General features: G+C 37.8%; 3 protein-coding genes across 5 annotated transcripts in view; all 3 read right to left on the bottom strand.

Moving 5' to 3' along the window:
- The window catches only part of LOC149048779 (uncharacterized), a 37,652-nt gene that overhangs the window by 16,223 nt on the left and 6,025 nt on the right, over positions 1 to 15,404 (bottom strand). The window lies entirely within an intron of this gene.
- On the bottom strand, positions 39 to 10,714 carry LOC149048782 (male abnormal protein mab-31-like). 2 transcript variants are annotated; one of them, XM_089202150.1, is made up of 3 exons: positions 10,043 to 10,714; positions 736 to 1,024; positions 39 to 548 (listed from the first exon to the last, which is right to left on the bottom strand). In XM_089202150.1, exons 1-3 carry the CDS (start codon positions 10,204 to 10,206, stop codon positions 90 to 92), a joined length of 912 nt encoding a protein of 303 aa, XP_089058276.1. In that variant the 5' UTR covers positions 10,207 to 10,714; the 3' UTR covers positions 39 to 89. The 2 variants fall into 2 exon arrangements, with proteins under 2 accessions (XP_089058276.1, XP_089058275.1); XM_089202149.1 differs by lacking the exon at positions 10,043 to 10,714 and adding an exon at positions 1,612 to 1,775.
- LOC149048783 (TNF receptor-associated factor 4-like) lies at positions 3,392 to 6,487 on the bottom strand. 2 transcript variants are annotated; one of them, XM_089202152.1, is made up of 4 exons: positions 5,104 to 6,487; positions 4,597 to 4,777; positions 4,170 to 4,381; positions 3,392 to 3,926 (listed from the first exon to the last, which is right to left on the bottom strand). In XM_089202152.1, exons 1-4 carry the CDS (start codon positions 5,481 to 5,483, stop codon positions 3,878 to 3,880), a joined length of 822 nt encoding a protein of 273 aa, XP_089058278.1. In that variant the 5' UTR covers positions 5,484 to 6,487; the 3' UTR covers positions 3,392 to 3,877. The 2 variants fall into 2 exon arrangements, with proteins under 2 accessions (XP_089058278.1, XP_089058277.1); XM_089202151.1 differs by having other exon boundaries at positions 5,023 to 5,487.

Below are 15,404 nucleotides of genomic sequence, written 5' to 3' on the forward strand. Positions count from 1 at the left end.
CGACGTTTTTCAATGGACGCGATTCTGTAATGTTGAGATTGGTGATTATTATTTATTTATTTCGTGGCCTCACAATTCAATTTACAAACTTAAATTACGTTGTCCCTATATTGCGAGGCTAAGACAGGCAAAAAATTACCAATGATATTGTCTAGACCTCGCCATTGCCTCCACATCCTATCATCGAGATACGTCTGAACGTCATCACGTGAAATGCCACGTCGTGCTTTAATAGGAGCCTTCAAATTTGCCCACGCCGATTCTGCTTCCTGGGTGTGTACCCCTGTCGCTGGATCAACAAAATTGTCGGCGTGGACAACGACTCGATGCCGGGCTACGTGATTGGGAAGATGCTGCTCAAGGTTTTCATAGGCGCCCCAGTCGTCCGTGATAACCTCACTCCCAGGAAGGAGACACTTCTCGAGAATCGGTAAAAGAGTGTTGCGATCCCTTCTGGCAACCACTTCATAAAATCCCCTAGCAGGTCTCGTAGCTGTTGAGATGACTCCGAATACCCACACGTCTGGAGCACGTCTTCCTCTGTTGTACTACAGAATACGGCAATAATTAGCACTGCTAAAGTCTGGGTGCTTAATATCAGGCGGCTTCAAATTCACAGCATTTTTCTTTTTTTTATTAAAATGAGCTTGTTTGTTGTTGTCGTAGCTATCATTGTTATTGTTACTATTGCTATTATTATTATTACTATTATTATTATCATTGTGTAATACTAACCTTCGCCTTATGATTGAATTTGCTTTCATCGCACTTCACCAATGCTGGGCCGCCAAAGGGGATGAACGGGTTGTCGGTGATGTCCTTGGAACACACACCCTCCAAACGTCTGAATATAGTGCATACCAGATTTCTGCTCATGGTCATCATTCTCGATGTTCGTGTTCGTGATTCATCGATGGACCAAAAATAGAGTGTCATCATCATTTCCCCCAGAGGAATTTTGGGGAATTCAGCGAAAAAGCTATTGGCCCTTAAACTTCGCTTTTTCTTGCATGTCCTGCATCTCCTTAAGTTAAAAAAAGAATAGATAACGGAAGTGTAAATTATTAATTACTTTTATAATTTAAAACCTTCGTTTTGCCTTTTCTTACGAGCCTGTACTGAAACAGTATTTTTTTTTTTCTGAAACGATTCAGACTTAAGCGCGCACGAAAGCCTTTAGAGGACGCAGAAAGGGAAATATTTGCGTAAGTTAATTTTTTCAAAGTTCACACGAACTCGCGTGTCTCGCGCCTCCTCCAAAGCGAGGGATGTTATCAACTTTTAGTGAAAATTTAACTCCTAGGCAGTCCAACCCCATTGGTAATTCTTGTGATATTTTTTATGCTACTCCATCAGTTTAAATTTTGCCCCAGTAATGCAGAATTTGAAGTAATCTTCGACCATTTGTACCAAATCAACTCTCAAAAACATACATAAGGTAAAATTAAGCGTTTTTCTGAACTCCGAGCAGTGTAATAAGGCGAACTTTGAAGGTAACACTTATCGGCCTTCCTTTATAGCGCAACTAAAGCTCCAAATATGACCTTCCAAAAGAGAAATCGTGAATAAAATATATGGTACACATATAATATACTTATTGCAGCAACTAACCATTGATAACCGTCGATGTGGCCATCGGTTCTCCCAACCATAACCATGTCCTCGTGACAAGCGCCGCAGTGAAGAGGATTCGCTAGAAGCGAACGATTCTGCAGCCACCGTATCATTCTTGATACAGGGTACTGCCTTAGAGTAGTAAAATAACTCAAGTCCATAGCACTATATGAAGTTTCCGACAAGAAAACAAACGTAATGTAGTCTGATCCGAAAAGAGAGCAATGACCAAGAAAATGAGCTCAGTGAACCGCCCTTTAGGTTATTACGAATTAGACCCGAAATTTCCCTGGACTATTGTTTCTGGAAAATGTGCGACCAAATTAGTGTTGTATCGGAAGTTGCGGTTTTCTTTCATTTCAGCCGTGAGAAGCTTTAATTACTTTTTTGTGGCGATTATCGAATATCCTGGAGTGTTTAGCGAACACCTCATGCTACCGAGAGTTACCAAACCTACTAGGCAGGGGTCGCACTGTGGCCTTATTTTTCTTATGTCGCGTCATAAGTTGTCCCATAAGTATGTCGCGACATTTACACCACGGGAGTCATGGAGGTCGCACTTGCGCGACATAAATGATATTTGAAACCAGTCTGTCAACTCTTTATATTTCACGCGCGAAAAGAGCGCCAAATATAATTTTTAGACATGAGGCTGGTGTTAGTTTTATTAGCGACATTTCTTCAATCTCTGTTTAATTTGTTCAATGTACAAAACCTTATTGGTTTGTACGCATTGAAGAGAAAACCGGTGACTAAAATTTTAACCCGATAGCTGTAGCTAGCAGTGCACACGTGTTGCCTTTGCAGAATTGCAAAACTCCAATTTCTGCCCGTATTTCAGATTTGATTGACGTTGACGACAGAAGAAAAATAAAAAAATTGTTATTTTAAGGCCATTAGACAAGATATGACCTGCTTTGAGGCAGGACATCGGCATGTGTGATCTTTAGGTCCTTCGGACATAGTTATGTCTGGACGCGACAAAAGGGTCGCACTTGTCGCAAGCATGCTATGACAGATTCTATGTCCAATGTAAACACCAAAAGCACTAGTGCGACCCTGCATATGCTGAATTACTTATGCACATTGAATGTCCAGACAGCTAATTTCCATTTTTTTTTTCCCGGTGCAAAGTTCGCCATGTATGATTCTTTCTTTCCCTCTCTCTTTCTCTTTTCTTGAATGTGATGGTGAATTTAAGAGTAAGCGAGTGAATGAATGATGGACATTGTTTCGTGACTAGCCTCTAGAAGGTTTTGATCAGTCTATAGGCATTTCTTAATTTGCGCTGCAACCGCAAATTTGCTTCCTGACGTTTCCTTAAGGCGTGCTATACGTAAATTTTAGTGAAAAGTTAAGAAGTTTTGAAGAAGGGGCTGATAAGAAAAAAAATGATTTAAACGCCACCAGAAAGATGACTCCACCGAAAGCGCAGCTCAGGTTTGACTACCAGCAGTCCCTCCTTTTAGGCGAAGTCCGTAGCGCGAGTCCCAAAAAAAATTATGAAAAAAAAATTGCTGTTAGCGCGCCACTGAAACCCTCGGAGTGACACCGATGCGTCGCAGGAGTTCTATAAGAGAGGCGGTCAAAAATGTGGCTAGTTACTCCAAGAGTTCCCCTCAGCGCTACCATCAATTTTTTTTTTTTCACCGATTTTCTTTTTTGACTTACGCGACGGACTTCGCCGAAAAGGAGGGACTGCTTGTAGTCTAACCCCAGGTAAGTAGGGACTGTTTTCCAAATTCCAATTTTTAAAAACTATATCAAATCATCAGCATTTCTTATTTACCTCAATTTTACTTATCCTTTGAAAAAAAATATCTCTATCTATATCTAAAAATACCCAAAAATCCTCAGAACATAGATTAGTGAAATGAGCGGACATTTTTTTTTTGTTTGAAGCGAGCTAAATATTTGCGCTAAGCTCATGTTAAGCGGCGTTACATTAAAGCGACCTTCGAGTGTAACCCTTTACCAACCAGCGCGACATTCCAGTTTTACCTACACGAAACGATTGTAACAAAAGGCAGCAAAATTAGTGGTGCGTTGGCCACCCTGTAAGTTGAATTGAACACGTGACGAAAGAAACAGCATCTTCGTAAATAAGTTAGTGAAAAGAAACTTTACTGAAGAAAATTTACAATGTATTCTATGTATGTTTGTAGATAGCTATAATTAGTTTTATAATTAAATCTTGCTCTTTTTCAATCGGGCCCAAGTCTTCCTTTGCCCCAATGATTTGATCCTCCATAAGGGTTTCACATTAGGTATCAAAGACTCTCATTACTCCGTCCTCGTTTAACAAAACAAATCTGATAGAAAAGGGTAGATTAATTAGTGTTTAGAATTTGATAGGATGATGCTGTTTTAAAGATCGCAAATAAACAGTCGATAAATGTGAAAAGTTATAAATGAAGGTTTGGATTAACGATTTAAATTAAAAGATGTCTATACTGCCATTGCTAAGTTTTGCATTCATGAATGACAAGTTGATTTACCGTACTACCATTTCACTTAATAACAGTCAGGGTAGGAGTGCCTTTTGACTTTCATACCTTGTTTGAACTGTGATTGGCGAAGAGCCAAACGCTGCATTTAGAAACAGCCTATTTTGGCCAGAGGTCCTCTTCCACAGGCACCGAAATGTGTGACTTTCAAACCCAAACAGTGGACTTGAAATATCCTTTGGAATTCGGATTGAGGACTTCGGCACTGTCCACCGGTAGCACTTTCGCTTAGAAAACTCCCTTTTCACGGCAACTTGAGACTGCAAATAATAATAATAACAATATTTAGAAAAACAACGATAATAATAATAATAATAATAATAATAATAATAATAACAATATTATTATTATTATTATTGTTGTTGAAAGTAAGAAACAAAAGCAAATAAAAACGAAAACATCGAAATTCTAACTGAATGAAAAGTATCTCAATTGTTATACTTGAAAACGAGTCTCCTAAATGAGATCAACAAACCTTGTCATAAATCGCGCGCTGAAGACTTTCAACTTGACTCTTAAGTAGCGCCTGGTGGCTTCCTTGATAAAGTTCGTTGTGGGCATTTTCCATCCCTAACTGGTAGAAATTGTTACAACCGGCCACGCTGCATTTCATCATTCTTTTAGGACATTCGTCCAAATGAAGGTGAACATGGGACCTGAAATAGACACACATGGATCTTACGTTATCGGGCTTCTTTGGGAATTTTACTACTATTACCGGGTTAACCCTTTAAGAGGCCAAAAAAAATTTTAACAAGTTTTACCTTAACTGCGCTTTACTACTGGGGCAAAACCGGGTGTTGGTCCTTTTGATTACTTTTTTTTCCATGCTCTTTTCTTTATCAAAATGATGACAAAATTTTGTGAATCAATTCATGGCGATAACTGAATGATAACTGACCTGGCCAAATTATGGCCACAATTTAATGGACATGGTCCGGGCTTTTCTTGACAGGTTGGTTCATGCTGATCTAGTATATACCTCTCCACCTCAGCAGTGCAGTACTTGCAAGGTACTTTCTCTTGAGGGCAGATCTCCAAGTGACGCTCAAGTGAATCTCGCAAATGCGATCCAGGACAGCCATTGGGGCATTCCAGAAGGAGGAATGAGCAGGTCTCTTGATGTCTCTCCTTAGAACCATGCTCACCGACCCACGAGCAGCCAACGTTTGTGCATTTCACATTCAATTTGGAAATGACTGAACTGAGGGGTATGCTGATGTTCAACATGTGTTCGTTGATTGGCTCCCGACATACTGCACACGCCTTTTCCCGTCCACCTCCGGATTGATTTGAAATAAGCTGATGTATACATTCTTGGCATCCACTGTGTCCGCACAATAAGGACACGGGTCTGTTCATCAGCTCCTTGCTAAAAAATAGAACGGGATTCCATCAGCAAAAAATACGTGAACTCATTTTACAGCTTTCGATCCACGTAAATATTTATAAACACACAACTGGCATCAGATCCCGTCAAGGGTGGCACCTAGCGTATGCCCCGCAACGGGGACCTACGCATAAATGCAAAAAACCTAAACATGAGCGCAAGCGTTGGCTACCGTAATCAGCCGAATCGCGTCTTTTGATAACCGACTAGCACTAACCCAATATGAAAGAAGCACAAAAATCAAAAGAACACAAGATGTTTGCTGGATACTTCATGAATTTAACAAAAGATGATCAAAATTCTCCCTAAAAGTAATGGTAAATCTGCCTTGAGCAACCAGACCCGCGACTAAAATTACCAGAGTAAAAATTCAAAGATATGGTTAGACTAGAAAGAACACCGGGCTAAGTGTTTCATGATGGACAGAGAAGTGTTTGTTTTTATGTAAGTAACACTTTTACGAGCCTAGGAAATGACTTTTCCCGCCTTTATGGCACAATTTAGATCGGCGCATCTTGGGTTACTGCGTCTTTTAACTTAACCCGGACTAAAGGTGAAAGCTTTCGGAAAAGGAATCGGTAGTGAGCGCCAGGGAAAAAAAACAAACTGATCAATTTTAATCGTAAATGAGCTACGAATCATTGCCAAGTTAACAAGCCAAAAGAGAATGTGAACTGTCAATTGTTCAAACTCTTATTAAGGTTTGAATAGGAATTCTTATGCACTTCCACTAAATACTTTGCACCGCACGCATTGAACCAAGTCGCTAGAGTTTTGAGGTCAGGACACAGTTGCCATAAATTTCCCTTGTTTTGGGGCTTCTTCTTAGCGATTGATCTGTATTCTCTTTTTTGCCGAACTTGGAGTTAAACTGACTCTTCCCTTGTCGTCAGCTTTTCTTTTTTCTTTCGCAATGAAGCTCGACAGGTCTGGAGAAGGAAAAGTTCCCAATTCTCCCTAGCACGCACAAGCAAAGCCTCGACGTCCAGTGACAACTCACATGGGAAAACTTTCTCGTACGGAACCTTAACGAGAATTGAATGATCTCACAAGGGACGGTTGTTGAGAGTTAGGGCTACTTTTGACTAGCGCAGAGGCACAAAGAAGAACAAACGCTTATTTCTCTTATGTTCTTACGATTTCCGAAAGGCAAGCATAGCATAAGCACAAGAAGAACATTTTTAGCTCTTGTTATTGTCCTTATGTCGGCTTATGCTTATGTCGCGGCGATCACTAAAGAGAACTACATTGGCGAAGTAAGTGATGATAGGTTGCTGCTGTTCTCACTAAAGTTTAACTCGTTCATGGAACTCACTCTATCCACGATAAAAACTTTTAATTTTTTTTACGGTGTTGTAAACGGATTTCTATGATTGTTAGACTTAGGGCTTCACGAGTTAGTTAAGTTCTTAAAATAATATAAATTCCAGTTTGTAGATGTATAATATGAAATAAACTGTGATAACGATTATTGAAAGAAAGGAAAGATGAACGAAAACTGAATCCCTCAAATATACCTAAACTGTGAAAAAAAAAGTGCGTGTTATAAATGACCGCCCAGAAACCCAGATTCGCTGCCAGGCCAATTTTTCGTTCCTCTATTTTTCTTTTCACTTTTTCTTAAACGAAGAGGGAATGCTTACAGTCTTCTAAAGGCAGACTATACCTTTTTTCAAATGTGCCGAAAATAACCTGTTGCGCCCACGATAAAAACTCTCATTAATCCTGGTGTTTTTACTCTTTTCTTTTTTGTCATTTTCTCGTTATTTTTCTTGTTTTTATTTATTTATTTATTTATTGCTGCTTGGTGCATACTGTCGATCACACAATGTTAGGGATTCTAAGTTTGCCGTTACAAAAGCATATGGGTTTAAATTATTAATTTTTTAATTTGCAGTATTCTTTTTCTCTTTCTTTCTTTCTTCGCTCCATTCTTCCTTTCTTTCTTTCTTCCTTCCCTCCTTCCTTCTTTCCTTCGTTCTTTCCTTCCTTTTTTTCGTTCGTTCTTTCTTAAAAACAAGCCTCGGGTGAAGAAACGAGCCTCGATTAAGAAACGAGGCTCGATTGAAAAATGGAGGCTCGATTGGAAAATGGAGGCTCGATTGGAAAATGGAGGCTCGATTTGAAAATGAAGGCTCGATTGGAAAATGGAGGCTCGATTGAAAAATGGAGGATCACTCACGGTTTCTGGGAAACCACTCGATTTTTAATCGTCACGATTAATGAGTCACTCGATAAACGATTTTCAACGAGACTCGTTTGTTCGAGAGAATCGAAACGAGTCAAAGCGAGGCTCGTTTGACGAAACGAGACTCGTTTGACACAACGAGACTCGTTTGACGAAACGAGACTCATTTGACGAAACGAGACTCGTTTGAAGAAACGAGACTCGTTTGAAGAAACGAGACTCGTTTGACGAAACGAGATTCGTTCGGCAAACGTCGGCTCTCGGCGCATGCGTAGATGTCTAATTTTTTTTCCCAAGGTTGTTGTAGGGTCGGAAGGTTAGCGCTGAGATATTCGTACAATACGTTAAGGTAAGTTCTATTTTCTATGTCTTGGTATGGTAAACGGGTAGGGAAGGCCTTAAACAATATTATTATATGGCTGGTAGCATATATTTCAGCACATAGAAAAAAGCAGTGAATATGTTTATCGAATAAAGTTCAAAGCTTCCACTTCCCTAAAGTTACTTCATTCCTCCACAACGAGGGATGGCAGAAATTATAACCATCTCAAAGATATAAATTTTGAAAAATAAAGGTCAAATGTTCCTGAAATTTCATGTGTCAATGCAAGGAATATTTTATCATACTGTGCTGTTTTAGTTTTTTTTTTCTTTAATGAAGACTGTATTTATAGGATATTCGATCTTAAAGACATGAATGATAATTTCTTTCTTAAAATGAGTTTTTCCTCGTAAACCATCTTTTTATCTCAGGGATATAATCAAAATAAATACAAATTAAAATGAGAAATCTAACTTCGCTACAAAAAAATGTTCTTACATGTTAATGTTTCAGAAAATTTTCCAGATTATTACAGAGATGAGATTGCTTCGGTTGGTCTTGGATCACCAATCTTTCTATCACGACACAGAAAAAAGGATAGTTTTAGAAAGAGAGCTTTGATTTATAAAATGATTTTGTTATAGTTTTTAAGAAACAAATAATGAGGGAAATATATTTGGTTAATGACCATGATGACCAAAACAAAAATTGTTATTATCTGTAGCATATTTATTATAGCTCAATGATCTCTTTGCCTCTGGAAAATGTTGTCAAATATACCAAACAACTAATACATGTTGGAAAACTTGATATCATTTATTCTCATCATATTTACAAAGAAAACTTTATGACAGGAATGAAAAGAAAACTTAAGGCTAAGTACAAGGCACTGCACTGTCACTAAAGGCTAATTGTTGCTCTCATTTACAACTTCTACACTTTCACTAGTTTCTTTGTTGCCTTCTTGCAGAGATGCAATATTTTTCTTCTTTCTTCTCTTCCGTGTCTTCTTCTTTTTCTTCTTTTCTAGTTCTGTGGGTATAGTAAGAAGAAATTGTTGTGGTGAGTTGTTTATAGGGTTTTGCTATTGGTCATCTGGGAGTGGAATTTCCCATTTTGGAATGCTTTGAGCAAATTAGAAAGCTGAAGAAATTCACTAGCCATGACACTTAATAAATTGTGTTTGTCAAATCGTACCCTCACTTAAAGTCTTGTTCTCCTCAACCTTATCTCTGTGCTCTCCCTTGTCCTTGTCATCTTTAAAGGTAAAGAAAAAGGCCTTGATTTTTTTAATGTTGCAGTTCACAGGCAAATTTCCTCTATGCTTATGAGTCTAAAAAAATATAACTTTATAGGGGGTTTCTTGTTACTTTATTTCAAGTTTGCTATATTTAGAAGTGCAGAAACAAACTTGGCAAAGAAAGAATTTGTCAATCTTGCAAGTATAGCATCTCCTAAACAAAGGGTGAGACAAGATGAGACGACCGTTTTAAACATTTGCCGGGATTCGTTAATATCCAAGCTGTCTCGGGAAAAAAAAAGGAAAACGAAATGGAAAATGAAGAAGTGACAAGGGAATCATACATCCTTTCGAACTACACTTAATTTACATTTTATCAATCGAAAACGGGGCGTCAACCGTAGCCCACCTGCGCGGTGCCTGTCGTTCACGAGGAACAAATTACGAGCAGATGATCACTAAAGCGCTTATGTTGAGGCTGTTTTGGTTTTCGTTTCGTTTTGTTTCTTTTGTGTGTGTTTGTTTTATTTTCCTAAATCAAACATATCAAGTTGGAGATAAATAAGATTGATTTTAACTGACCATAATTATGGTTATATTGCTGAGCTTCTTAGTCGCATTTTAGAGGATAATGTTCTCTCGCGTACAAGTCTCCATCGACTTCGTCAAAATTAATCTTTTACCGGAATACTACAAAACGAAGACTAAAATATTTGAGGCCTCAACACTTGATCTATAATCACTTTCATGCGAAATCTAGTAGACAAATTCTCCTCCCTACCATCGAAATCCGTCCACGTGGGCATCGTTTCGTTGAACCATTATCATGTCTTGGTTGCACACGCCGCAGTGCAATGGATTGGCCAATAATCCCCGGTTTTGAAACCATCGGATTATCCTTGAAGGGTTCGCGCGCTTTAAATTACTAAAATAGAGGAGATCCATGTTGCACACGAAATAACAAAATCAATCAGCCAAGGAGCGCGATAACAGACTATCAACCGCTATATTCGAACATGTCTACTACACCTTTGTTTGTCGTCATTGGTCGATTTGGTGCACTGTCTTTCGTGCGTTTCGCTCCTCATTATTTTTCCAACTAATACATGTTGTTTCCTCTTAAGTTCTCTTTGTTGTTGACCGGCTGTTATGTTGTCAACCGCTATCCCTATTGATGTTATTGGATGGAGTCTAATATGGATGGCTTCCTTGACCCTACGGGTCAATAACCTTAACCTGGTTCCAAACAAGAACGTGTCCTGTTTCATTAGCGTGTTGTGTATCTTCTGAGTTTTGAGTGTGAGCAAGCCGCGTCTCTTTTATGTGCTCTTTATGGCTCAGTTATTGCTCTTCCTGTTTTCCAGATCGAGTTTCCCTTCCTCGATACGTCATTAAATTGGGACGCCAGAGGTTTCATTACCACTAATGCATACAGAAAGGATATTCGCACGGGCCAATACTTGGCCTTTGACCCACATCATCCTTAGTCAGTAAGACTGACTAACTAATCCAATTGGGTCTAACAAAACGATAAAGTTCACTGGCTGAGATTCTGAACTTGCACCATTGTTTTTATATAAGAACAAATAGAATTCTTGGACATCAAAATAAATTACAATAACTTATACACAATATTTGGCACATGAAAAGGTCAACTTTTGAATGAACTGTATACGTAGACCACTGAACTTAATTCTTGCCTTGACAAAAATTACGTGTCACCCTCACACTCATTTTTCAAATGAATACTCCTTTCACAGGCACTAAACAAGCCCTACCGGCTAAGATTGACCTAATATTGTGGACTCAACAAGAAAAGGTCACGACCCCGTTAAGAGTTTCTTATTTTTCCAATTGCTCATTGAATAAGAAGTTTGGAGCCAAATCATACCGCAAACAATGCGTATTGATAGTTGCTTAGTCACGTCCGTTACGCATTTACTTATTGACATTCTTTTTAATTTTTAATCCAAGAAAAAGGCTAACTTCGGAACGAACGAACATGATAGATTTAACTCTTTGGCTTAAACTTAAAAAACGACAAATGATGGCAACCTTTTTTCTTTTATTTTTTTTGTCAACAGTATTTACACTAGTGATTAGTGCTATATCTCATTTGAAAGAGGACAAAATTAGCTTTTCAGAAAAAATACATTTAGCCTCCAAAAATCCATGGATTTTAAATCATGCTAAGAAAATGGCATACAATTTGCATAAATTATTGTACAACTTTTGACTTTGAAACAGCCTGAGCCTGAATGGATTGGAGTAAAAAAGGAAACATTTCTAAGATAAAATATTCCTTATCTTATGGGCAAGACATCCAGAGACTCTGGCTGAAAAAGAACAAATATGGAATTAATTAGAATTTTTTTCCAAACTGTACCCCAAAACCATAAAAACTGACCCAGATTATTGAAAAATTTATTCCTCACCAAGTATTTACACAAGGGAAGTAAGCTATACCTCACTTGAAACAGCAGTAAATAAGCTTTCCTGAAATGCATGTTTCCTCTCCAAGAAAAAGGAAACAACTCATTGAATGCTTTCAAACTAACATTAATTAGCATAAAATATCATCTAAATTTGAACTGTGAATTAAGTGATACCCAAATAATACAAAGTAATAAGGCAAAAATTAACTTAAGAGGTTCCTTGTTATATGGGCAACATCTCCATAAAAAATTGGTTGAAAGATAACAAATCTGAGACGTGTTACACATATCTTGTCAACACTGATTGACACACTGACTAATTAGTCTGACCTCATCATGACCACAAGCCCAAATTTACTAATCCCTCTTGAAGTCTACAGTGCAATCATTGGAACTATATTTCTTTGTTTGACTTCTGAAATTTTGCCTTGAAGCAGGGACAAATGAGATAATCAACCTCAAAATACATAAAGTGCAACATATATCAAAAGCCTTTCACGTGCAATGCAACACCAGTATTTTCAAGAGTAAACAATTCAGAAGTGAAATGCCCAAATTTACTAATCCCTCTTGAAGTCTACAGTGCAACTATTGGAACTATTGTTCTTTGTTTGAAGATTGACATACGGACTAATTAGTCTGACCTTATCTTATCATCACCCCAAGCCCAAATTTACTAATCCCTCTTGAAGTCTACAGTGCAACCATTGGAACTATATTTCTTTGTTTGACTTCTGAAATTTTGCCTTGAAACAGGGACAAATGAGATAATCAACCTCAAAATACATAAAGCGCAACATATATCAAAAGCCTTTCACTTACAATGCACCACCAGTATTCTCAAGAGTAAACAATTCAGAAGTGAAACCGGAAACTGTCATTTTATATCATTCCACTCATTCTCGAGCATAATTTGTTTTTTTTGAGAATTTTTAGCGTGTAACAAGTAGAACCACATCTGTGGCAGACACGCTTTCGCTTATGTCAGAACAAAATTATCGTGTAGACACTAGACAAAAACACGCTTTACTGACTAAGGATGATGTGGGTCAAAGGCCAAGTATTGGCCTGTGCGAGTATCCTTTCTGTATGCATTAGTGGTAATGAAACCTCTGGCGTCCCAATTTAATGACGTATCGAGGAAGGGAAAACAGGAAGAGCAATAACTGAGCCATAAAGAGCACTTAAAAGAGACGCGGCTTGCTCACACTCAAAACTCAGAAGATACACAACACGCTAATGAAACAGGACACGTTCTTGTTTGGAACCAGGTTAAGGTTATTGACCCGTAGGGTCAAGGAAGCCATCCATATTAGACTCCATCCAATAACATCAATAGGGATAGCGGTTGACAACATAACAGCCGGTCAACAACAAAGAGAACTTAAGAGGAAACAACATGTACTAGTTGGAAAAATAATGAGGAGCGAAACGCACGAATGACAGTGCACCAAATCGACCAATGACGACAAACAAAGGTGTAGTAGACATGTTCGAATATAGCGGTTGATAGTCTGTTATCGCGCTCCTTGGCTGATTGATTTTGTTATTTCGTGTGCAACATGGATCTCCTCTATTTTAGTAATTTAAAGCGCGCGAACCCTTCAAGGATAATCCGATGGTTTCAAAACCGGGGATTATTGGCCAATCCATTGCACTGCGGCGTGTACAACCAAGACATGATAATGGTTCAACGAACCGATGCCCGCGTGGACGGATTTCGATGGTAGGGAGGAGAATTTGTCTACTAGATTTCGCATGAAAGTAATTATAGATCAAGTGTTGAGGCCTCAAATATTTTAGTCTTCGTTTTGTAGTATTCCGGTAAAAGATTAATTTTGACGAAGTAGATGGAGACTTTAACGCGAGAGAACATTATCCTCTAAAATGCGACTAAGAAGCTCAGCAATATAACCATAATTATGGTCAGTTAAAATCAATCTTATTTAATCTCCAACTTGATATGTTTGATTTAGGAAAATAAAACAAACACACACAAAAGAAACAAAACGAAACGAAAACCAAAACAGCCTCAACATAAGCGCTTTAGTGATCATCTGATCGAAATTTGTTCCTCGTCAACGACAGGCACCGCGCAGGTGGGCTACGGTTGCCGCCCCGTTTTCAATTGATAAAATGTAAATTAAGTGTAGTTCGAAAGGATGTATGATTCCCTTGTCACTTCTTCATTTTCCATTTCGTTTTCCTTTTTTTTTCCCGAGACAGCTTGGATATTAACGAATCCCGGCAAATGTTTAAAACGGTCGTCTCATCTTGTCTCACCCTTTGTTTAGGAGATGCTATACTTGCAAGATGAAACGAAGCATTAGGACAAATTCTTTCTTTGCCAAGTTTGTTTCTGCACTTCTAAATATAGCAAACTTGAAATAAAGTAACAAGAAACCCCCTATAAAGTTATATTTTTTTAGACTCATAAGCATAAAGGAAATTTGCCTGTGAACTGCAACATTAAAAAAATCAAGGCCTTTTTCTTTACCTTTAAAGATGACAAGGACAAGGGAGAGCACAGAGGTAAGGTTGAGGAGAACAAGACTTTAAGTGAGGGTACGATTTGACAAACACAATTTATTAAGTGTCGTGGCTAGTGAATTTCTTCAGCTTTCTAATTTGCTCAAAGCATTCCAAAATGGGAAATTCCACTCCCAGATGACCAATAGCAAAACCCTATAAACAACTCACCACAACAATTTCTTCTTACTATACCCACAGAACTAGAAAAGAAGAAAAAGAAGAAGACATGGAAGAGAAGAAAGAAGAAAAAATATTGCATCTCTGCAAGAAGGCAACAAAGAAACTAGTGAAAGAGTAGAAGTTGTAAATGAGAGCAACAATTAGCCTTTAGTGACTGTGCAGTGCCTTGTACTTAGCCTTAAGTTTTCTTTTCATTCCTGTCATAAAGTTTTCTTTGTAAATATGATGAGAATAAATGATATCAAGTTTTCCAACATGTATTAGTTGTTTGGTATATTTGACAACATTTTCCAGAGGCAAAGAGATCATTGAGCTATAATAAATATGCTACAGATAATAACAATTTTTGTTTTGGTCATCATGGTCATTAACCAAATATATTCCCCTCATTATTTGTTTCTTAAAAACTCTAACAAAATCATTTTATAAATCAAAGCTCTCTTTCTAAAACTATCCTTTTTTCTGCGTCGTGATAGAAAGATTGGTGATCCAAGACCAACCGAAGCAATCTCATCTCTGTAATAATCTAGAAAATTTTCTGAAACATTAACATGTAAGAACATTTTTTTGTAGCGAAGTTAGATTTCTCATTTTAATTTGTATTTATTTTGATTATATCCCTGAGATAAAAAGATGGCTTACGAGGAAAAACTCATTTTAAGAAAGAAATTATCATTCATGTCTTTAAGATCGAATATCCTATAAATACAGTCTTCATTCAAGAAAAAAAAAACTAAAACAGCACAGTATGATAAAATATTCCTTGCATTGACACATAAAGTTTCAGGAACATTTGACCTTTATTTTTCAAAATTTATATCTTTGAGATGGTTATAATTTCTGCCATCCCTCGTTGTGGAGGAATGAAGTAACTTTAGTATTGGGCCTGGAAGCTTTGAACTTTATTCGATACACATATTCAATGCTTTTTTCTATGTGCTGAAATATATGCTACCAGCCAATAATAATATTGGTTAAGGCCTTCCCTACCCGTTT

This window comes from Pocillopora damicornis, chromosome 3 (genome assembly GCF_964200805.1).
Source record: "Pocillopora damicornis chromosome 3, jaPocDami1.2, whole genome shotgun sequence".
NCBI lineage: Eukaryota > Metazoa > Cnidaria > Anthozoa > Scleractinia > Pocilloporidae > Pocillopora > Pocillopora damicornis.